The sequence below is a fragment of the Halichoeres trimaculatus genome, unplaced genomic scaffold (assembly GCF_033239565.1).
Source record: "Halichoeres trimaculatus isolate MK-OKI-2021-1 unplaced genomic scaffold, fHalTri1.1 fHalTri1_scaffold_4, whole genome shotgun sequence".
Taxonomy (NCBI): Eukaryota; Metazoa; Chordata; class Actinopteri; order Labriformes; family Labridae; genus Halichoeres; species Halichoeres trimaculatus.
In genome coordinates this window covers 28,794,809-28,819,109 of record NW_027437182.1, presented here as the reverse complement: position 1 = coordinate 28,819,109, position 24,301 = coordinate 28,794,809, and the positions used below count along the sequence as shown (strand labels likewise).

Here is a 24,301-nt window from a genome sequence, read left to right as displayed (position 1 = left end):
CATTTACAGTGTGAACACCTTTACTGTAAGAACACTACCATTCTCTTAAATCTTTTTGTGCACAAGTTTTTATTGGGGCACTTTGGATAAAATTTGATCTTTTTTTTCTTCTTCTTCTCTGTTTTCTGTACCTCGTGTGACCCAACATTACATTCCCAATGCATTATAGTTTATTACATGGAGGTTGTAATGTTTTATTACATTTTATGATGATTTTTATCTCCTCCAACATTCCTGTGTTGCTCTTAAACTGTAATGACTCAAAACCTCATTTTATTTTTTATGATCTTTTTTTGTAGCTACAAGGTTTTAGAAAACCAACCAAACAACAACAAAAACAAAACAAACTCTCTCCATGACACAGGGAGCCAGCTGAGAGGAGCGCTGCTGCTCTGAATCCACTTTTTGCTCACTCCCCTCTCCTCCTCCTCCTCCTCTTCCCTCCCTCCCTCCTCTCTCCTCCCCTCCTCCCCCGTGCTCTGCTTTTGATCCCACAGGGACTCGCAGCCCTTGCATTCCGCTCATTCCAGCCGCAGCGAACAATCAGCTCTCAGTTATTTATTGGTGCAGCTCGCGCTCCGCTCGGCTCAGTCTGCTGCTGGCTGTCCGCGCGCGCGCTCACAGCGGAGAGTTTACATGGAGCAGAGCGGAGACACAGGGAGCGCATTAGGGGACTACGTGGTTTGAATTAAGCGCAGAAAATTGAGAGTTTACGTACAGATTCGTGCTTTTGTTCGGCGTGTGATGAGACTTCAGTTCGGTGAGTTTGTTTTGGGGGCTTTTCTCTCGGGGTGACTATGTTTTGGGTCTCTGATAACCAGACGTCCTCTTAGCATGGATGTGTTTGCATGGCGCAGTGTTGATGTGTGATCAATAGTGAAACCTATGATTGTTTTTTAAGTCTCATGATCGCCTTTAAAGAATAGATTTTTATTGTCTCCTCTTGTAAAAACTTTGTAAATTTAACGCATTTTAGTCTATATCTGAGCCTTTGAATGATCATTTATCACTTTTATAACTTTTATCTCTCATTATTAACAGTTATAATTGAATCGATCATTGTGCATTCATTTGCTTTCGGAACATATTTTGGCAATGCATCATTGTTCTTTATTTTAACATTTCAGTCAGTATGTTGTTATGATAGTTTGCATAGTCAACTTTTATAAAACTTAACACATGCAAAAGCATGATCCAAACTGATTTGTAGTTGAGGGGAAAATGTTATTAAATTCCTAAACCTCAATAATCACAGTCAGACAAGCAGCACATGGGACCAAGTTTAGAAAGCCATTTGTTTTAATGGCTTCATGTTGACAGCACAGATTTATCAAACACAAATCTGCAGAAGCAACTATTTATTTAGCCTGTGATAGCATCTACTGAGCGTAATACTTCTGTCCAACTTAGAAAGCTATGCTTTTAAGTATGTGGGCAGTTAACTTGATACACACTGACCTCACTGTTGGGTATTTCCAGTAATAGCTGGAGAAGTTATTGTGCAATATAAATGTTTGTATGTTAATCAAGAGGAATGCTGGCCCCTGCCTGTGGCTCATGTTGTTGTAATAAACACGATTCTTTGAAATCAAAGATGATTCAATGAGCAGTGATTCTTTTGCAGAGCTGTCTGATCATTTGGATTCTCTGTCTTTTCAGATTTGTGACTCCAGACTTCTCTCGTTGGTTTTATTTTCTGCCCATTTCTCACTGACTGAAATGAGAACTGCTGAGGACTCATCTGGAACGGTCCTGCACCGTCTCATCCAGGAGCAGCTGCGCTACGGGAACCTGACAGACACTCGCACTCTCCTCGCCATCCAGCAGCAGGCCCTGCGTGGAGGCAGCAGTGGTGGTAGTGGTGGGGGCGCAGGGAGTCCTCGCTCCTCTCTGGAGAGTCTGACTCAGGACGAGTCTCAGTACATGCAGATGTCCACACGGCAGGAGCCTCAGGGCCAGGAGCACCAAGGAGACGGTTTGCACTTTGAGAGCCAGGTGTGCCACCTGTACCAGCTCCATGGAGAGGAGCTGCCCACATATGAGGAGGCAAAGGCTCACTCGCAGTACCTGATCTCCCAGCAGGCAGTGCAGGAGGCACCCAGCATGGACTTAATGGGGGGTCACAGTGACGGACAGTGGGATTTGAAGAGGGAACATGCTCGCTCCTTGAGTGAGCGGCTCTTACAGCTCTCTCTGGAGAGGAACGGAGCTCAGCACAGTGCAGCCATGAGCTCCTCACACAGCTATCCACAGCTGTACAACAACAATGTCGCAAACACAGCAGCTCATGATGGCTCTCAGCAAAGCCTGGACCAGCGAGGGCCACCCCCGGACTATCCTGTCTTTTCCAGACACCCTGGATATATGCTGAGCCACTCTCAGGAGCACGGACATTACTACAGAGAGCCTCCTCCTCCTTTCTATGCTCAGCATCACAGGTAATACAAACAGAATCAGACAAAATACCTGCCTCAGATAAACCCTTTATTCTGTATTTCCTGCACCTCGTGATTTGCTTCAGTTTTGTAACAATTACTCATGTCTCCCCTCAGCAGGTATGTGTCTGCTCAGTCCCAGGTGGCTCACAACAGCAACACAGCCTCCAGCAATAACTCAGCTCAGGCTGACGCGTTGATGCGGGAGAATGAGCGGCTCAGGAAGGAGCTGGAGGTCTACGTGGAGAAGGCCGCCAGGCTGCAGAAGGTGAGAGATGAATGAAGCCCTCAGAGGGTGTGAAACTATTAAACAACAGTTTCCTCAGGGTGATAAGCATAACAGGAAACAGATCACTTTGAGTTATTTCTTTATCCATGACGTGCTCCACTGCTCTAGTGCTGAGGGTTTTCTCCCCCCTTTGTCTCTCAAACATGCTGGCATTTTGCCACGAGAGCAGATAAATGCCTCGACACCTGGGACCCACAAGTGCTCACTCAGGAATGTGATTCCTACTATTCACTTGCGCATAGTATTATGAGCCATTTGCCCGTGGGCAGTGAAAAGAGAATGCAAAGATGACTAATTAGCCTCATTGGTATTAACTACTGAAAAGCAAACCACAGAGCAGACAATGACTGTAGCTGCCTGTCTCGGAGACTGATCATCCACTCACGTGTTCTCCTCAGTTGGAGCTGGAGATTCAAAGGATCTCTGAGGCGTACGAGACTCTGATGAAAGGCTCTGCAAAGCGGGAGACTCTGGAGAAAACAATGAGGAATAAACTGGAGGCAGAGATTAAAAGGATGCACGATTTCAACAGAGACCTGAGAGGTATGTCTGCTTCAAAACACCACATCTGTCCCAAAGAGGCCTGCTTTACACTCTGTCACACCAACATGCTTTTCTTTGTCATCCTCTGTGCAGAACAACTCGACTCAGCAACCAAACATCGAGCGGCGAAGGAGGCAGAGTGTTCAGACCAGAGACAACACGTCTTTGTTAAACTGCTCGAACAGAGTAAGTTGATGTTTGAAATGAGTCTTTAACTAGAGAGTCTGTCCCCAGATGTTTTCTGGAGGGCCGAAACCTTAACAGCAGTTAAAATGAATGTTTCTGTTGTTTTAATAGTTCCTCATCCCTTTAAGTCTTCCAGAAAGCTTTACAGTCGGCAGATATTTGTCAACATGGGCCAATTGAAGTTAGGCGAGGCAAGTTTATTTATATAGCACATTTCAGCAAGGCAAGTCAAAGTGCTTTACAGAGAAAACATATCGAAAGAAAACAGTCAAATTCAATTAAAAAGCAAATTAAAAATACTAAGATACAATAAAACATAATTAGATTAAAAGAAAAAAGTTAAAAAAGATTTTAAAACAGATTTTAAGATAAGAGTCGCAAGAGTTGCAACATTGTGCAATTAAAAAAAAGGAAAGTAATTACAATTAATTAATTAATTAAAATTAATTAATTAATTAATTAAACACTTTAATAAAAAGCAGCTGTAAAAGGGCCAGTCTTCAACCTGGATTTAAAGGGGCACCAAGTTACACCAGGAACTACTTGATATCTTCCAATATGTACAAAAGTAAAACCTTTGACACAGAAAATATAACACAGAATGCAGTAGACAGACTTTCAATGCTAAGCAAGTAGCTGTCTGGTTAAAAAATGAACCATAATATGAATTATTTTTCTCTAAGTTCAAGAAATAGCCTTTCTCACAGTCACATAGATGCACATCACAGTAGAAAAGATGATTTATTTGGCTTAACTATTCTGAAATTGGCACAAACGTCCAGAAATTTCACATCACTTTTCCTCTTTTTGACATTTTTCAAGTGCTTTGACAAATCTCATGTCTCACAGAATCATTTAACAAAAGCAGGAACATATTGAAGCAGGGATTACTTTCCTCCTCCAGTGAGGTGTTAGGTTATAAAAGTTGTCCCCACACGCCAGGACACAAACGCCTCCATCCCTGACATGAAGAGTTACTCACTGAGACGCCAGCCATTTTTTTCAGAGCTGCAGTAAACGTGGCCCAGATTCCAGGGATTTTTTTTTCAGAATTTCAGGCTGTTCCAGCATCAGGAATGCCTCCCTCCCTCCTGCTGTACTCATATTTGCATCACTGCTGACTTCCCTCCTTAAGGGGATCTAGAAAGTCTGGGACTCCAGTGCATCCAGGCCTGACTCAACATGACCTCTGGCTGTCTGGCTCTCCTTGTTTGGGCATCTCTTTTACCTCAGGGTTTCATCATTTTCAGCCTGTTGTGAATATTTCTCACTCTGTCTTCACTGCGAAATGCAGGAAAGTGTTGAATGCCTTTCGTTTTTTTCTGCACAGTTCACAGCAGGAACGCCAGACAAAAAAAAAAATAGTCAAGGAGAGGAGGAGTAGTTTTTTTCTTGCGTGAAGGAAACACTCACCCAAAAACAAAATGCCAAAACTTTCTGTAACAAAGGCAACTTGAAGGATTTATGATACAAGAAGAAACACATCAAAGAAACCGTCTTATTTTAGTTTTTTGAGAATCCTCCTCCTAAGATTTGCTCCTCAAATCTCAATTTTTTTCTCAGAATATCATCTATCGTCCAACATTTTTCTTCATTTTTGTCGTCTTAACTCACAGTTGTGCAAATTTGCCTTGATAAGTTTGAGCTTCTTCTACATTAGCTGCAGTTACATAACCATCCACACTTTTTTCCATTCTCGCTGGAATGACAATTGCTCTTTTCTGTGTACATTTCAGTTCTTGGCCTAAACCAAAACTTTAGAGTTATTGTCTGTTTACAGTGACAGTTATCTCAGAGCCGACAGAAGCAAAAACCACGTCTGATTCACAATTGGTGGATGTGTGTGTTTTTTTTCTTGAAGGACCACTTGAATTATATTTTGAGCTGCTTGTTTACTTCTCGTCCTTAGAAGCATTCCTGAGCTTTTCCCAGTACAAGGCGATGCCTGTGTGCGTAAGTGGATAAGAGGAAGTCTGCATTCCCTCCACAGGCATGCAGGCGTGTTGTGTAATCAGCCTGCTTTTTAAAAAGTGGCACAACAGACAAACTGGATTTCCTTTGTGAAATATACCACGGAAACTCAGACCAACTTTTAATTAACATAATTCTTATTATTCTTAACTGCACGAGTGAGGAAACCTTGTAACCTCACAGTCACTCAGCCACGTACCTTCATGTCAGTGTAAACGTCCCTTGTAGGGCCGCATTCCTCCTGTTTAAAATATCTCACTAAGCAGATCCAGCTGATTGATCCCATCAGTGGCTGCTGAAAACTACGTTCACTGTTCTGAAGCATTCATTTGACCTCCTTTGAAAGGCTGCTGTTGATCCACAACTCAAGGCACTCACCTCAATTCCTCTTTTCTCTCTATCTCAGATGAAGAGCAGCAGCGGGAGCGGGAGCAGCTTGAGCGACAGATACAACACCTGCGCATCTCCGGCGAGGACTGCCAACGCAGACGGGAGATCCTGGAGCAGGCTTTGGCTACGACTCAGGCCCGCAACAGGCAGCTGGAGGAAGAGCTGCAGAGGAAGAGAGCCTACGTGGAGAAAGTGGAGCGACTGCAGGGCGCGCTGGCTCAGCTGCAGGCGGCATGCGAGAAGAGGGAAGCGCTGGAGCTGCGGCTACGAACTCGACTGGAGCAGGAACTGAAGAGCCTCAGAGCTCAACAGGTGAGGGGGGGAAGTCACTCCGGTCAGGGTTTTATGGGATTTGTGGCCATGAAACGACCTCACTCTAAGGCCCCGTTTACACGACAACATTTCATCTGAAAACACTAAAACGCAGTAAAAGTGGGGATAAAAATGTGTTTACACGGAAACCCTGAGGAAGGCCTGTAGTCGGCGCTATTACTGTCTTGTCCAGAAGCCGTTTCCATGTAAAGGCGAGGCTGAAACGCTACAGAAATTTGTGTTTCACCCTAAAACCGTTGTTGTGTAAACGACCCCCAAATGTTTGCGAATTGTCAAATATTTGTTCTCAACAGTGTTTGCTTTTCTGAAGGTACAATGTTGATAACTTTTTTTCATTGTTCCAGTCACAGAATCAGGCAGCAGACTCTTCAGCTTCTGAACTGAGCTCATCCACGCTCCAGCAGCAGCTACGGGAGAAAGAGGAGCGTGTCCTGGCTCTGGAAGCAGACATCACCAAGTGGGAGCAAAAGTATCTGGAGGAGAGCACCATGAGGCAATTCGCGATGGATGCAGCTGCGACTGCTGCAGCACAGAGGTAAAGCATGGAAACATGAAGCTAAGACATGAGAAAATCTGGTGACATCAAATTTTTAAAGCTAGTTTATGGTTTTCTAACAGTTTTTTTTTCTTCACAGAGATACGACCATCATCAATCACTCACCTCGAGTTTCACCAAACAGCAGTTTCAACGAGGACCTGCCGCTGTCCAGTCAGAGACATCAAGAGATGGAGAAAAGGTAAACACACAAGCACCTCATCATCTTTATTGAAGTTGATTTCACTCATCGGATCTGTGATGTAACTGTGTTGTTGTGAATGTGTTCAGGATCCGTGCTCTTCACGCTCAGCTCCTGGAGAAAGATGCTGTGATCAAAGTCCTCCAGCAGCGCTCCAAATGGGAGCAAGGCAAGCTACGACTCGCCAGATCCGTCCCCTCCATCAACACTGTCAGCAGCACCACGGAGAGCAAAGGTGAGAACAAGATGTTTCCCTCACTGCGAGGAATCCTAAATCTACAATGACACATGCTATTAGGCAACAACTGGCAGACTGGTCAGCGCCGCCAGACAGAATGTACACTTCCTAAAAAAAGTGGGCTGGAGATCACAGCCCCTACACGTCCCTCAAATAGACAACATGTTTTTACACTGGAATGCATATCGTCTCTCGCTCAAGAATAGAAAATCCAGAATAGTCATGGGAAGAACTCTGCAGGGCAGATGTTCAGGAGTGTGTGAATGTAAATGTGAGCGGGTAATCAAGCAGCCTCCTCCTTTTGTCTGTGTCCGTAGGAAAGAGCCTCTCAGATGACCAGACAGGTGCTGCTGCTCTGCACATCCAACCCAGGGTGGTGTCCAAGGGTCAGAGCCGAGACTCCAGCACCCAAAGTGACGAGGCCCCACAGGAGCAGGAGCCAGAGTCCTGCGAGTTAAAGTCTGATGCAGCTACAACTGGTGAGTTTGTTCTTTCATCAGGTACCAAATCACCACCACATGAAGGAATGCTCTGCAGATTAAGAAAATAGACCCTTTGATTCTCATCTTATTTAGCTTCTTTTAAACTTGAACTCCTGAAAATATCTGGACCATTCTGATCCAGAAAAAATGGTAAAAATTTCCACCACTTATGTTCACACATGCGGCCTAACTCCTAAAGTTTCCAGAAGTTTTGTGCATGTGTGAAAGTGGCTTCTGTCAACTTTTAGAAGCATTAACAAACCCTGGATCAAAATGTTGATTCTTCTAAATTTAGGCAAGGAAGTTTGTAGCAATCCCACATTTTAGGTGATTAAAAGGCACAAAATAATGCAAATTCCTCACCCTAAAACAGATAACACAGCACTTTGTTTTGACTTGCTTGTCCAAAAGTCTCATTTGATACCAAAGTTGAGAATCCTCTTTCCTCTGGTCTGACCTCGGCTCTATGACCTGATTGCATTAACATTTCACAGCCCCGATGGTAAAATTTAACCCCTCTGTCCTGAGCAGCTCTGCAAACAGCAGCTCCATCAGTTGTATTTGCTTTAGCATACCAGGGTTGTTTTTCTAATCTGCTAATTTTATCTTTACCGTAGACGCCTCGGAGGAGCCAAAGGCAGCACTCAAGACATTCAAGAGCATCAACAGCTCGGACCCAGAGGTGGTTGAAATCCTCATTTGAGCGCTCGCTGCAGCTGACATGACGGAGCGATGACAGAGACACTTGGCCGAGTCGTTAAAGGCCTTCATGACGTCTGCTGCGAGTAAAGAACGTCTGAGCGTCTGTCGTCGATGTGAATGAACATGCCGAGTCCAGAGTGAGGCACGGTTTGAAGAGGAGAGCTGAGCTTTCCTTCAGCCGTGTCATTGACTCATGATTGTGAATCCTTAAAGGTACATGGACTGTTTGTGCGCTATAGGAAAGGAGCTGCTGACTGTGCATACGTTGTGCATGTGACTTTTATTGTTTTGTATTTATATTTATCTAAGTGCTGCTCATATTGTGATGTTATTTGATGTTTGACAGATACAAGGACCACTCGTCCTGCTCTGCTCCACTTAAATTATAGACCCATGTACTCACTTTTCTAAGCCTGAACATATCTGTGTCTCATTCTGTGTGTTTTAAATTCCCAGTAGCGATCCTGTTACCATGCCCTCTCATTGTAATGGGAATATTTATAAGAGTGACTCAGAGTAAGCAGCCTCCTGTGTTTCCATGCTGTTTGAGGATTAGTCTGTTAAACAGAACAACTCAAACCTAAATTAACAGTTGCTCCTCTCTTTAAAATACATTCGGGCCCCTGCTCGCAGCTCAGCGGAGGATTTGGAAACTTCCTTTGAATGCGAAGCCTCCAGAACCTCCGCTCATTTCTCTCTCAAAAAAGCCTGAGAGGATTGACAGCGTTTCACGGAGGTCTAATTTTCCAGATCCCGGGTTAATGTCGGGGCCTCACATGGCGGCTGCCCAACATTTCACTCCCCTCCGCTGACACGCTGGAGCTAATCTTCTCACATTCCCCTCGCTAAGGGAATGCTCCCGTTAAAGAAAAAAGGCTATCTAAAGTCTGACCCCTCGCCCTTGTTAAAATGGCACGCATTCTCCACATGATTCCTTTTCTTGGGTTTCTGAGCCGTGGTGGCTGGTTCCACCGTGAGCGCAGAAATGGTCAACTATAATTGGCCGGCATTTGCTACTCTATTTGTTGTCCCCATCACTGTGTTATATTCAGACCTGTTTTCTCCATTGCTCACATTTCTGACTGTACCCCTAACATGGAATCTTCTATTTATTTCCCCCCTCCTGCATGGCGCGGGAGCGCCGGACGCTGCTGAATGTAGACTCCTGTTTTCCAAGGCTGTGTTTTATATTTAAACTGGAAATTCAGATTTCTTTAGAGAGTACAGCTTCAATTAGTAAAAGTGTGTCATCCTGACAACATAATAAACAGAGAATCTGTTTCAAGTCAAACAAATATCGTGAAAAGTCAAACGTCTGGTTTTCCCCTCGTTCTTTCCATCATATTCCTGTCACAATGCATTTGCTGGTCGATGCAGCGTGTCCTTTGACGTAATGCCCTTCACTTTGTTTGGAATGTGTTTACATGAATGGCTGTGTGAAGTGAGAGAGTTAATATATTTTCCTTTTTGTTTCCATTTATATTTCCTGTATTTGTATTGTTTCTGGTGCCAAAGATGTACTCTAAGTTATAACCGTTGTCAAACACAAAAGGTCCCGTCACAGCGCCTTGCTTCAGCTGGTTGACCCATTTTAGTTGTTGGCTGTGAACTTGTGTAAAGGAAACATTTGTATGTACGCCTTAACATTTCACCATAATAGATTAAAATTCTTAATATATGTCTCAGTAAAAGGCTCGCAGTTTGATTTGTTGCATTGGTTTTAATACAGGCAGTAGACGAACTTCAAACCCTGTATGGGGTCTTGGTAAAGGTCGATCATCAAGACACCCACTCAGGTTCCTTACCTTGTTTAATCAGCACAAATATCAAGGTTTAGTTTGTCTTGAATCACAGGAGACCAAATGTAAGTTGTGAAAGCTGGGCAGGAACCTCAGACCTTGAAGTTGCATATTTTGAGATCAAAAAAGACATTTACCTCACAGTAGGTCGGGAAAATTCATGATTTTTCCACACAGGTGTACACCTTTTGATTGCTTTTGCCAGTGTAGAGAGGCTTATTATTATTGCACATTTACAATCAACACCTAATGGAAACTCCAACATAATCTGACAAAAACTTACTAAGGAAAAGCTGTAAATATCCTGTTAACAAAATATAGTCAAACTTTGTTGAAATATACAAAATTTAACTTAAGCATGTCTGAATATTTGGGATAAAAGTTTGGAGGCGCTAAAAACATATGAGGGAGAATCTGGATCCTGCTCACCCTGTCATGATTTAAGTTGCGTAGTCTCCCATTCACTGTACAGTATCCCATTGAGACATTAAATGTTGGCGATTTAAAGTCCCACAATTCAATTCGCTTTAACGAAGATCTATTCTTACCAGCCACCATTGTTGGACAAATTAACTTATTAAACTTATATAACTTATATTGTAACTTGTTATTTCTGTCCTTATTCACCACTCCTTATTAGCACTTTGTTGTGGACTCAAGACTAAGTGAATTTTTAAACAGAGATAAAGCAAACATCACTACTCTTTGTGTTATCATTCCTATCAGTCCCTCTGCTGTTAGTGTCTGGATTGCAGGACAGGATGGTGCTTCTCTTTTTCTCTTTTCTCTCTTCCACAGGCTGCTCTGACATCTGTGCTACATACTGTCCTCCATTTCTTCACTCTGAGACATACTACACTTTTTGCAGATTCAAAAGGCAGAGGGGGGAGTGAGTTAGACTTTACCAGTGGACTGCTTTGATATGATGTGCATGATCAGGTTGTGTCTGCCGTTGAGAATCAGCCATCTAATTGTTTGGAGCAATCAGAATTAAGTATTTCACACAGTCAGGGAATAAACTGTTATAAAAGAGGTATTTAGATGTAATGTTTGTTGTACAGCAGTCTAAAAAGTGTTAAGGGTTCAATTAAGTTTGCCAGATTTGCCACAAGTGATATTGAACTCAAATGTATCCCCTTGTAAAAAAGGACCCAGTGCCCCCCCCAAAAATCTGTAGTTCCTTAAGTGTCCACTTAAGGCAACAAAAGCCAAGGGACTTCTGATAGAGTCCATATTAATGTTCACATTTTTACAGACCATTTCTTTAAAATTAACAACTGTACGGGCCATAACTCATTCGTTTTTATTATAATAAACCTATGGTGCATAGTGGTGACTGCAGTGGACAGCTTGTCAAGGTAGAGTCTGCTGGATTTTCCTAAAATAATAAAATAAAAAATGTCAACTTTTCCAGGAACAGTACAGCTCAATTATCTCCTACAGGCCTCTATACATGAGTGTCAGAGTCTGTGTCCGCTGAAAACCTTCTCCTCTGCCTGTATGCTGATGTTTTGGTTGTATTGGGAGAGTAAGCGTGTTTACCTCAGCTCATCACAGAGCGCCCAGTGCACAAATGACTTTGTGTGTTGCTTAGCGAGTAGAAGCAGCTATTCTGAGCAGCTATGACAGTAGACGTAGCATGGTAAAAGAAAAAAAAAACAAAGTGAAAACAATAGGCCTAACAGGTAAAGCTTTTTACTAAAGAGGGTGAAGCTTGACTGAACTTTCACGTGCTTTCTGGGACTTGAAGAGCAACATGGGACAAAGAGCGATGCGAGAGTTAGCTTTCTGCTAACCAGGTGTAACCCAGTGATTAGCTTGTGCTAACATGCTAAGTCAAGCGCACGACTCTAAAGTCTCTCCCACATAGAAACGCCTGGCCTGGTAAGTATGCGCAGTCACAGTCAGGGGGTTGTGGGTGTGTGCTGCCGCTGGCACTGAGCCAAGGAGGAGCCCAGATTTTGTGTTTACTAACAAGTAACAAAAAAATTCCTGCAAACCCTACCTTTAAAACTCAGTTTTTCCTAAATGCAAAGGTCTCTATAATGGAACTGCATATCAGCCTCAGGAGTGCTCTCTGCTGCTCTTTCAGGTCCATTCAGTGGTCATTTGTTGTAACTGCAAATCAGTTTTCTCCGACTCCGAGATGATGGCCAGACAGCCACACCTGTGGACCCTTGCTGGAAAATCCTGTCAGTCCTGTTCCAAAAGAACCCTAGAGATTATTATTTTTTTTTATTATGGTTATATACAGAAACATAAAAAAAAATGTTTCAAATAAACCGTGACTTAAGATTAACCATGTGTCCGCTGAAGTGAACATCATGCAACACTGAGTTTGTTTACAACACAAAGTTAAAATGTGTGAAAATACATTTAAATGTTTTTCAAAGCATAAGAAGAAATAACTGTTTATGGAATTACCAAAAAAACATTGTTACTTTTGAATGTTCAGGTGCATTTGGTCCATTGTGGTGGACATGTCTGTAACTTTTTGAAAAATAAATATTTAAGCATGGTAATACCAGTCTTAGGTGTTTAAAACCTCAGCTGCTAATAATGTGCATGGTTGTAATATTGTGTTGTATATGTGAATATGGAGGCTGTAGCTGGCTCTAAACTCACGCCGGATAGTGATGGACCTTTTTACAAGGGGACAAATTTATCAAATGTCCCACCCTTGAGGAATTACAAGATATTCCACAGACTCAGAAGTATGCTCAGTATGTCTGTGGCAGTTGGATGTGGCTAAATATACAGCATCTGTAGAGTGATATCACCCATTTTGGTTCTGTCAGTTTCATCGACAGGCAGCTGTTTGCAGCAGAAAAAGCTCTGAAAAGCCCCCTGCAGAAAGAGCGAGCAGAAAGACAAAGTTAGCGACTATCATGTGAACACAGAACATAAAGCAGTTAGCAGCTGAAGACTCAACTCCAGGAATGAGTAGGGACCAAACGGCTAAAAAGAGAGCGACTATATTTGCCAGCCGGCAACAAGACGACTCAAAAAATGCTGTCATCTTTAGGTGATGCTGTAATGAGCAGAGTTTAGGATAGAGCTCCAGGGGAAGAGACACAGTTAATGTAACATATGTGGATAATAAGTAGGACAACTGAGGGAGAGATATGATACAGGTTTTATTTTAATGGTTATTAATGTAGAAGAGAATCAACACAACATGAAAACTCCCCATAGTGCCTTTAACTGGGTAATAATGTTGAATAAAATGGTTAATATTTCTGCTGCCACAAATTTCCCCTCTATAAAAGCTATGTATAACACAAGAGTTAGTTTGATATCATGGCAGCATGGGACTATGGGAAATGTAGTCTTCAATGTGTGGCAAGTGAGACCATCATCAAGTTTCAAAGCAATCTACTGTGATTATTTTATTCTTGTCCAGGGGTCAGCAACCTTTACTTTCATATGAGCCATTTTGCCTCCACTCACCTGGAATACAGTCATTCAGGAGCCCCAGTATTTGATTTATCTTCACAATATAGACAAAAAGTGTATACAATTCTATACATTTTAAAACTCTAGAAAATAATCATCAAAACCAGACGTTTTTTGTCTTTAAAAAAATGAATGTGTAATGTCCTGTTTTTTAGTTTCAATAAATTAAAAAAAATGTAATGTCATAAATTTAGTAAACTTGCAAATTTTTAAAATTTAAATTAGTTGCAAAAGTTTTTTAAAATCAAATTTCTAAATTTTGCTAATTTTATTTCATTAAAAAAAATCAAAGTTAAAAATAAGCAAACAAATGTGCGTAAATTCCAAAATCTTAAAATGTCAAACATTTTCAGAAAAAATACATAATTGTATTTCAAAAACTTGCTAAATTTAGAAAATTGTAAATTTAAAAATGATGAAATGAATTGAATTCATTTGCAAAAATTTGTAGAAATGCAAGTAATGTTGGGATTTGCAAAACTTTCAAAAAGTTGCAATATCTCCAGAAATTTCGGAATGTATTTTATAAATTTTAAAAAATTCCAAAAAGAAATTTGTGTCAAAAGTAAAAAAAAAAAGAAGCTAAAATCTCAAAAAAAAAAAAAAAGAAAAAGAAAAAGAAAAAGAAAAGAAAGTTTATTGCAGGAGGTGATGCATATTTAGTCTAACAAAATGATACAAGTGATTTAGTTTAGTGTTAGTGTCTTTAATCATCAATACCCTCTCTAAGAAAACCAAAAATTATTTTTTTTCAATATTTTGATTTAAACTACAAGAAACCACTGCAAAGGAGTGAAAGAGCTGCATGAGGCTCCAGAGCTGCAGGTTGCAGACCCTTGTTCTAGTCTAATGGTTGGATGACTCAGAAAACACAAAGCTAAAAAAACATCAGAATTAAATTGGGACTGTTTTATAACGAGCCGTCCTCACTCTACTTTAATAATCCCTTTCCTCAGCAGAGTGTTCAGTGAGCTGTAGCCTGCTTTTTGTTCTGTACATTAAATCCTAAACAAATGAGGAAATACTTAGAATTTCAGCCTTCATCATCAAGAAGGGATCTTGTTTCACATGACGATAGGTCGTGCTGCTGCTGACTGCGATGAAGCACAATTTCGAGGAAATGGTTTTATGAGACTGGAATGTGCACTTGGAGCAGGAAAGCCAAAGTTTAACGAAATTTCAAGAAAATGATTTGTTTTGGATTTCTGTACAAGTTGAATTTGGACATTTTTGCACCCTCACTTTTTATGTGTTTGATCTAGTATGTATCCTGAAAGTGCAAACAAACAGTAGGTGGGAAACTGTTCTGCAAACTTTTAATGTAAATATTGCCCTCTGTGCTCCCTCAGGAGGGCCTGGGTTGGCATACCATAGATGCCACACATTTTCCTCCTGCTGCCTTTACTTGTTGTAGGCGAGTGCCACTTTTCTCAGCTCAGAAAAGCTGTAACAACAAATCTGCTGCATGCGCTGGAGGCCTTTTTTAGGCTGGGACACATGTTGCAAACTGTGATTGCCTTTATTTTGGCTCCATTTGAGCTCAGAGAGATTATATTTCAAATATCTAATCCTGCCTCTAATATAAGCACATGTAGCACAAAGGCCACCATTAACCAGTGAGTGATTTTAGGGGCTTCTGTGGGTGAAAGGTTATGATTACGTGACCTGAACTGTGTTATGGAACCCTCTTAAATAACCTGAAGTCACCCTAATCTGTGCATTCCTCACACCTCGTAAGTCCTGCACAAACTGTGTGATTGTCGTCATTAGTGATGCTTTTTCACCATCATTTCACCACTTTGACTATCAGGGAGTGTTATAGGTCTCACTTCTCCACAGAATCAGTCATAGTGATCAAGTAGCCAATGAAGTGTGCTTTGTTTGGAGAAAATGAGGAGTTTTGTCGCTGTTAATGCGTGGTTAGCGAACTGTAGAGTCATGTGAAAAATGTGCATTCTTTACATGCTGTCCTTTTCACTCCGCTTACTCCGATCTCGCCTCGTTTGCACTTTTAAAGTCACGCACTAATTGCCACGTAATGTGTTTAAATCAATTAGTCTGGCAGCAATGAAGGGGACAATTGGTTGCAAATCATCTGATTCTTTTGGAAGCCCTTGAGCACATTTTTCTCTAAAAGCCTGTGTGAAATGTTTGGAAAAATAACTGTGGAGCCCTGTGTTTTGCCTTAATTTCCATGGAGATTCCAAAACTTCCTGCCTTCAGCACTCCTGGAATGTGCCCCCACTCCACCCCTGAAACTTTTCCACACAATTCAGGGCACCGTCCTTGAATTTTAGGGCTGTTACAGAGATGGAGTGTCTCAGATAGACGGTCGTTTGCTGCTTCTTTTTTTTTAAAGGTGCTGGGCAGCAGCAGCAAGAGCACCACACCTGCTCTGCTCCCTCTGCAGCTGCTGCCTCCCCTACTTGTTTGAATCACTTCTATGGATCTTCAAGAATGATTATGAAAAATTCCCTTTAAATAGTATGAGGAATTTTTGTCCTTGTAAAAAAAAAGTGTTTCACAAAACTTCAAATAAGTCAAGTGGTCTTAAAGCTTCTTTTAAAAAATCTTGAGATATGTCAAGTGGTGCGACTAGACATTTTCCGCTGAATTCTTCTTCTTCTTCTTCTTCTTCTTCTTCTTCTTCTTCTTCTTCTTCTTCTTCTTCTTTTTATTGTGCATGTGTAAGTTGTGTCTTCTGACCAAAAGAGCTCATCCTTCTGAATGGTAAACTTTTACATGTCCAGAAATTTCCCAGGTCACATGTTGAAAAAGGCTTAGGAGAGATCTCGAAAGTTCATGTCCAGAACATCTTAAAACTTGGATTTGCCCCAAGCATTCAAGGCGCTGTGGGGACTATTGAAGAATAGGTTGTGAATCCCGGTTAGCTATGCAGAGCAAGCAGAGCTAACGTAACCTCACTCTTCATTTTATTGATAGACTCTCAAGTTTGAACAGACCACTGCAGAATAACTGCTGACTGTGGGTTGGAATCAACATGATAACAGATTAGTCTGTGTTTTAGCTCGTGGTCTATTACTTTCCTGTTTAACTTTCTTCTGCTCTGACCTCCTTTTTCTTTTGAACAGTCCAGCTCCAGTGTCCAACATTGCTCCAAAATAAATCCAAAAATGTAACCATCATCACCAGAAAACAACACAAATTTCTCTACTCACTGTTAGACTTTATTGACTAGTGTCGCATCACCGCAGACTTCTGGTTTAATGGATTTGTGTTTGACACATAGACTGTATAAAATACGTATGTATTGTCCGCGACATCACCCATCTGTTCCTGACGCAGAGTAATAAAGCCAATCCACTGATGCGGCCACATTGGATATGACGCAGGCTTTGAGTTTCCTTTCAAACAGCTATAGGGCGCCTGTCAGTCACATGAGCTGAGCTGTATCTCTGATTGGACAATGAAACGATCCTAATATCTTCTAAACTACTGTGTTAGAAAAACATCCAGCCACTGTATGGTGTGAGACAATGGTGAAATCGGCATTTAACACCCAAGTTTTTTTTAACCAGGCTGTAAATAGATTTTTTAATGCTGTGAAAGTCAGGAGTTTTGGCTTGGTGTGTACATGGTTTCTTGTCTTTCTGCTGCCAAACTGATGTGGATCCTCGATGAACAGCAACTTTTAGCGTTTCGGGATAGGTTTCATTTTTCTGAATCTCTGGATGTTGCCCCTTGGTTTGACCTGTCTACAGGTACCTGGAGATAGCATTTAGAAATGACCTGTTTAGTGCTGATAATCTCATTTTAAATTGTGGATCTTAAGAAAGTGAATATGTAAAAGCTGGACTATTTCAGTGTCATTTATAAAGTCTTCAAGGCCTTAAAGAAAAGGATATCCAACAGTTTGTTGGCTGTAAACAGGTATTTGCTCTCCGAGATCCCACTTACTCCACGCCTCCTCTGCAAACCCCTCTCACTGAGTTGCTAAACTTTTTGAAAGTACTCATCTTCAACATGGACATTTTTAGGGGATAGAATAATGTTTCCAGGATTCTTTTTAGACTTGGGTAACTTGACTGTTGGGAAAGTTTCTGTGGTGGAAATGTGGCTCTAGACTGGCTCCTACCCTCCAGTCTCACCCCCAGTTTTGACCTATTTCTTTACACGTTCGTCAGTTGTTCTCATGAAACATGCATGAGGCAGCAGGTCCACGCTGGCTGGTTTATCTGGTTACAGTCTGAGACTGTCAGGTTACCAGTGAATCCACTGAGCCGCAGAAACACTGATTCACTGCAGGAATGAAATGGGTGAATGAGTCAGATGTTGAGCGTCTGACGCAAAACAGAGAGACGTGCTGTGGAGGATGATCCCCCTGGCTAAATGAAGACAATGACACCTGAGTCAGCGGTAAAGATCAGACATTGCAGCCAGGTGCAAGGTGTGAAAGGTTTGTTTCTTTAAAGCCTTCAAAGCCAGTGACTAAGAATAAAAGCAGACAAATATCTGAAGTGGAGGAGAGGGATGTGAAATGTCAAGGAACGTGAGGACGACAGAGGCTAGAGGATTCATACCATGATGACGAGCTGAACAAGTGATTAATCTGTATAAATTCATCGCCAGAGGCAGTTTTCTGTCCCTGAACATCCCCCATCAGCTGACCCACGTTAAAACGTTGGTGTCACAGTACACCCTCCTTCTTCACCATCACGACAGTCCTTTTCTTTGTTTAAAGTAACTCTGATGCAAAGAATGTTCGTCATGAGAGGGGAACAATCGCGCAGTTGAAGCAACATACCAACAGGTGTATGCGAGTGAGTGAGAGCGAACAGCTGGGGAATTCACCGGTCATGCCTCAACATGCAGGAATGTTTTATACAACCCTTTACGGCCCAGGTGTTTATAAATGAGGACGATCCGTTGGCACGCCGTCACACAGTATAATATATATTCTGGGGGGCTGAATGATACTGTTGAGAGGCTCAAATCAATGTCCGACTTCGAATTTAAAAAACACACTCACCCAGAAGCCACTAATATGACCTTTTTATAAACATTATATCAGTCTTTATGTATACAGCACCAAGTCACAAAACATGCCATCTTAGGACACTTATGTCGTATTTTAGGTGCTGGGGTCCTTTGCCAGGTTTCTGGTTTGTGTCTTTTCTGAGTCATTAGACTGGGTGCACAATCTTGGATAAGACCACTGATAGTTTTTAAAATATCGAGTTTGACATTTTGAGCAGTAACACAATATTGCCTCTCTTTTTGAAAGTAAAGTAAACAGATTTGGAGAGGACAGACATGCACTCTGTCATCTTTTCCCTGGTTGTCAGGACAACTCTGAATCAAATGCAGCCATGCCTTACAGTGTTACATGCTTTGTCTGTTTTACAACCCCAATAAAAAATGATTTCATTGGTTTCCATCATTGGAAAAAGAGCAACATTGAGTTGCTGAAATAAATTAATGGTCTTACTTGAAAAAGTCTTTGTCTGCAGCACACTGTATATATCATCCTCCAGCGTTAAAGGTTCACTCCCAGGTGTACTGAAGACCATAGACACCTCCATGGATGCTTTTCAACTCCTATTTTAAGAGAGGAGGATGCAGTGTCCATGATTTCCAAAAATAATGTCAAATTTGGATTTCCCTTCGGTCCAATGAAAATGGACTTAGACCTCAGAGAAGTTTCTGTCTTTTATGGATCGTTCTTCTGTTTGGTTTCCTTTTAAATTATCATCATTTCAACCTGCATTCTAGGATAACAACATGAACTGTGTTCAGTTAAAGCCCCATTTCAACCAAGCGGCCCAGTTTAGATCAGCACAGTTTGGTACGGGCAGGATCGGTAAAGCCTGATCCTCTTTGCATTTCCACAGCCAACCGTGCTCATCTTGGTAGGCAGTCGGATGCTGAGAGCCGGATCAGCTACATAATAGTGTGAGTGCATGGCAGCGTGACACACTGAACGAAGAAAAAAAAGACAAACCAAACTTTGTTTTAGAGAAGGGTATGTGCCAGGAAGAGAAATGCACCAGCCGGTGTTGCATTGGAAGTGATGATTCTTAAGACCAATCAGTGGACTGCATTGTTTCTAGCTCCACCTCTTGGGGTTGTATCAGTATGTTTGGCACCCCAACAGAAGGGCACCAAAAAGTGGGACGGTACAGGTCAGTAGTTTGGAAACCTGCCCCTGTATTAGTCAAAGGAAATGCCACAAAATGAGTGCTGTACCAAGATTAACCGAACTGCACCGCTTGGTAGAAACGGGGTTCTAGGGCTGAAGAAATGAAGTGTTTTCAGGCCCATGCAGTGATTTCCACGTCTGGATCAGGGACACCAGTGTTATCCAGCCACATTATAAAAGGGATAAGGAGTACAGGAGGGTCTTTTCTTGGTTTAACTGGTTAAAGTATTGTCAGAATTTTTTTATGTCTGCAGATGAGAAACCAATCAAACAAAAAAAGCCTCATAATAAAGTGATATCTTAATTCTCTTTTAGGCTGCATATCTTTTGTGAAGCTGAAGGCTGAAGGCACTTGAATTTTCGTGCATATTTTTAAGCTTTCCAAGAAGATAAGCTCAAGATTTGATTTGAATATGAACAAAATGCTCACAGTTAACATCTCAAAAGTTGAACACCCTCAGGGAGTTCAGGAATCACTCAGATGACTCTTCAGTGAGGGCAAGTGACTGTTGGTTTGAAGACAGTCACAGATATGGTCCTTTAGGTCATTGAAGAAAAATGTGGGAACTCAATGTTATGCTTCATCTTTATATATCCTATTCCCGCAAAACAGGGAATCCTTTAGAGAGGGGTCTTATTTAAGTAAAACTATAAACACTGTCACTGTTTTAACATAACATGACCATTCACATTGTCTGACCACACCATTTCTTTTGATATACATGCTGAGCCTGATGGAAAACCACTATGGTGATGTGATAATGTGTGAACTTAAATCAAATTGACAAAATGTCAGAAACATTAAAACGTTAAAGATATCATAAACAATGTTTCTCTTGTATTTAGGAGCAGATAAAAGAACTGGTTGGTTTCACACTTTACCATGAATCGTTCATTATTAATACATCTCAACGAGTTGTAGGGAAGCTTTGGGTCCTGGGTGTAAATGTGTATCTCATTCATAAAACGTTTAAAAACAATAAGTTCTCGGCTATGGAATACACACCTGATCTTTGCAATATGTGGGTTTGGATACTCCCACCTCCGGGAGAGCTTCAACTGTGTTCTGGGGGAGGTAGGGGACATTGAGTCCGAATGGGCTTTGTTCCGTGCCTCCATTGTTGAGGCTGCCGATTGGAGCTGTGGCCATAAGGTGGTTGGTTGGGGGCAATACCCAAACCCGCTGGTGGACACCAGCGGTAAGAGATGCCGTCCAGCTGAAGAAGGAGTCCTATTGGGCCTTTTTGGCGTGTGGGACTCCTGAGTCAGCAGACAGGTATCGACAGGCCAAGCGGAATGCAGCTTTGGCCATTGCCGAGGCAAAAACCTGGACATGGGAGGAGTTTGGTGAGGCCATGGAAAACGACTTCCGGACGGCTTCGAAGAGGTTCTGGACCACCATCCGGCATCTCAGGAGGGGGAAGCAGTACACTGTAAATACTGTGCTCAGTGGGGACGGTGTGCTGCTGACCTCGACTCGGGATGTTGTGGATCAGTGGAAAGAATACTTCAAAGACCTCCTCAATCCCACCAGTACGCCTTCCTTGGAGGAAGCAGGGCCTGGGAATGTAGGGGTGGGCTCTTCCATCTCTGGGGTTGAAGTCACCGAGGTGGTTAAAAAGCTCCTCGGTGACCAGGCCCCAGGGGTGGATGAGATCCACCCAGAGTTCCTTAAGGCCCTGGATGTTGTTGGTCTGTCGTGGCTGACACAACTTTGCAACATTGCGTGAACATCGGGGACAGTGCCTCTGGATTGTCAGACCGAGGCGGTGGTCCCTCTTTTTAAGAAGGGGGACCAGAGGGTGTGTTCCAACTACAAGGGGATCACACTCCTCAGCCTCCCTGGTAAGGTCTATTCGGGGGTACTGGAGAGGAGGGTCCATATGATAGTTGAACCTCGGATTCAGGAGGAGCAATGTGGTTTTCGTCCTGGCCGTGAAACTGTGGATCAGCTGGGTCCTCGAGGGTGCACAGGAGTTTGCCCAACCTGTCCACATGTGTTTTGTAGACTTGAAGAAGGCATTCGACCGTGTCCCTCGAGGAGTCCTGTAGGGGGTTCTCCGGGAGTATGGGGTGTCAGGCTGCTTGTTACGAGCCGTCTGTTCCCTGTACGACCGGTGCCAGAGCTTGGTCCCAATGCTGGCAGTAAGTTGGACTCGTTTCCAGTGAGGGTTGGATTCAGCTAGGGCTGCCCTTTGTCACCGATTCTTTTCATAACTTTTATGGACAGAATTTCTAGGCGCAGCCAGGGAGAGGTGTTCAGGGCACATCCCACAGGAAGGAGACCCCAGGACAGACCCCAGGACAGACCCAGGACACGCTGGGGAGACTACATCTCTCAGATGGCCTGGGAACGTCTCGGGATTCCCCAGAAAGAGCTGGACAAAGTAGCTAGGGAGAGGGAAGTCTGGGCTTCCCTGCTTAGGCTGCTGCCCCTGCGACTTGACCCCGGTTAGCGACAGAAGATGGATGGATGGATGGGTGGATGGATGGATGGATGGATGGAGTTTGGATACCCTAAGGTCAAGATTCCAAGAAGTTATTCACCTCAAGAACCCAGAAATGCTTTTGGCACAAGATTCCAAGCTGCCAGATACAAAGGACTTGACAAAAGTTTGATGTCGGCATAATAAAATAGTGACCTGAAAATTGGACTTAACTAATCTGTGTGAAAGGTTGCTCAGTAAGTTGTGGTGTGAGAATTGGCAATAAACACATTTCAGAAGTCAGAGATGACCAAACCCAATAATAATCAGTGCAAACAAAAAGAGTTTGTTAATCAGAATAATGAATTTAGAGTAATTAGGGTTAATTTAGTAGTTTCGCAGAAAAATGCTTCTTTGGATTTTAATTTAAACTTGGGAGGGACATGACAGAGTGAAAAGTGAGCCACCTGAGTTGCTAATGGGGTCATGCCATCTAATACACCTAAACCTTAAACATTATTCAATTAAAATTTTAAATTAAAAACAGTTCATGAGCACATCATGTGCTCAGTACATCAATAATTGTAACAGACCTCATACAGCAGCACCCTCAGACATTTCTAAAGAGGAATACTGCCCTCTAGTGTTAGCTCTGTGGGACTACAGCAGTAAAGGTTCAGATTAAGTGCGTCCGCATCATCTTCACCATTTAGCGGGAGAAGCTTGAATTGCCGCGACAACCTGTAAAACGGTGGTCACGTGACTGACGGAAATAGCCGAAGCACTAACAAAGTCCTTGCACGTTGTTTTTGATAGTACCATTTCTACTACTACAACTACTACAAATAATAATAATAATAATAATAATAATAATAATAATAATAATAATGATAATAATAATAATAATAATAATAATAATAATAATAATAATAATAATAATAATAATAATAATAATGCCCGTTTGCCATATATTTTATTATATTTCTATCGTTATCATGATCCATCCGAGCCTGACACAAGGGGTGCCGCTTGTTCAATTGCTTCCAACTTTTGAGTTCTGAATTCAAACAAATGAACAAAAAAACACAATATTTAAAAAAATAAATAAATAAATAAAAAATACCCAGACCCATTCCTTATGACTGTAAACCAAGATGGCAAGAAACCAGATAAGCCTACTGCTAAATACAGCGGATGTCACGATGGTTAATAATTCATACCATAACATAAAGTAATAAAATGTTTCCAGTACGCAGTGAGCCTACATAAACTATGCTTTATAGAAATAAAATAAAAATAAAACGGTTCTTAATTTTATTTTCCAAAGCATGGTTCATTTTGCATTTAATTGTTTTGAACAATTTTTACTGTATGTGGAAAGGTAATTAAGGTTGTTGTTGTTGTTGTTTTTTATCTTATTCCACAGCATTCATAGCCCCATCTCTCCTCTTCCATACGTGTCTTCAATTTCAGCTATACATGTAAACAACACATCTACAGTAAGTCTAAAAAGTATGAAGGCAGCTCAAGAGATAATAATGATCATCGTGTGGTCATATTTAGATGCTGTATTTTGGTTACAAGTGAACAGTAAAAGGGATAACATACAGATTTTTTTTTTTATTGCCTGCCCTCTCTAATACCAGCAACAGAACCTCTATTGTGAGAATTTACATCAACAAGTTCATGCACTGATTTACAGAGAGAGCGAAGGCTTACCTACAGCTTCTTTTTGGCTACAGTGTATAGTATGCCCAATGTCAGTCTTTGTGTTTTGTTCAGATTCTGCTTGTAGTCATCATTCATATGCACTAATTCAGGAAAGCAGGTGATTGTCCAACAAAGATTTTCAGAAAGGACTTCTATAATCTACTTCCAAAGGTTGTAACAGGTAGACACTCCCAAATTATATGTAGGAATGTTCCTACTTGTTTTTTTGTATCAATCGATCCTGTACTTTCCAACACTAACACGTGTAGACTTTGCGTTACCACTACAGTTTAAACACTCCAGTGCCAGTTCGGCTCTCTTCGGGGACCACGTGACTTTAAGGTTGCAGCTCGGAGATCCCTCCCCCATCTCTTGTGCCAGTTAAGGTTGGTCAAAACATTCCCTGCGCTCTGATTGGTGCATATCCTGGTATTCTCTTCACTG

The 24,301-nt window shown here is 41.9% G+C and overlaps 1 protein-coding gene across 3 annotated transcripts; it reads left to right on the top strand.

Moving 5' to 3' along the window:
- The first annotated feature begins 542 nt into the window (after window positions 1–542).
- Window positions 543–9,968, top strand: amotl2a (angiomotin like 2a). Of its 3 annotated transcripts, none has more exons than XM_074669081.1 (11): window positions 543–760; window positions 1,660–2,438; window positions 2,553–2,703; window positions 3,123–3,267; window positions 3,361–3,453; window positions 5,831–6,126; window positions 6,498–6,682; window positions 6,783–6,884; window positions 6,974–7,119; window positions 7,440–7,601; window positions 8,222–9,968. In XM_074669081.1, the coding sequence occupies exons 2-11, from the start codon at window positions 1,720–1,722 to the stop codon at window positions 8,305–8,307; spliced, it is 2,085 nt and encodes a 694-aa protein (XP_074525182.1). In that variant the 5' UTR covers window positions 543–760; window positions 1,660–1,719; the 3' UTR covers window positions 8,308–9,968. The 3 variants fall into 3 exon arrangements, with proteins under 3 accessions (XP_074525182.1, XP_074525181.1, XP_074525180.1); XM_074669080.1 differs by having other exon boundaries at window positions 2,556–2,703; window positions 6,492–6,682; window positions 8,222–9,967; XM_074669079.1 differs by having other exon boundaries at window positions 6,492–6,682; window positions 8,222–9,967.
- The last annotated feature ends 14,333 nt before the right edge of the window (window positions 9,969–24,301 follow it).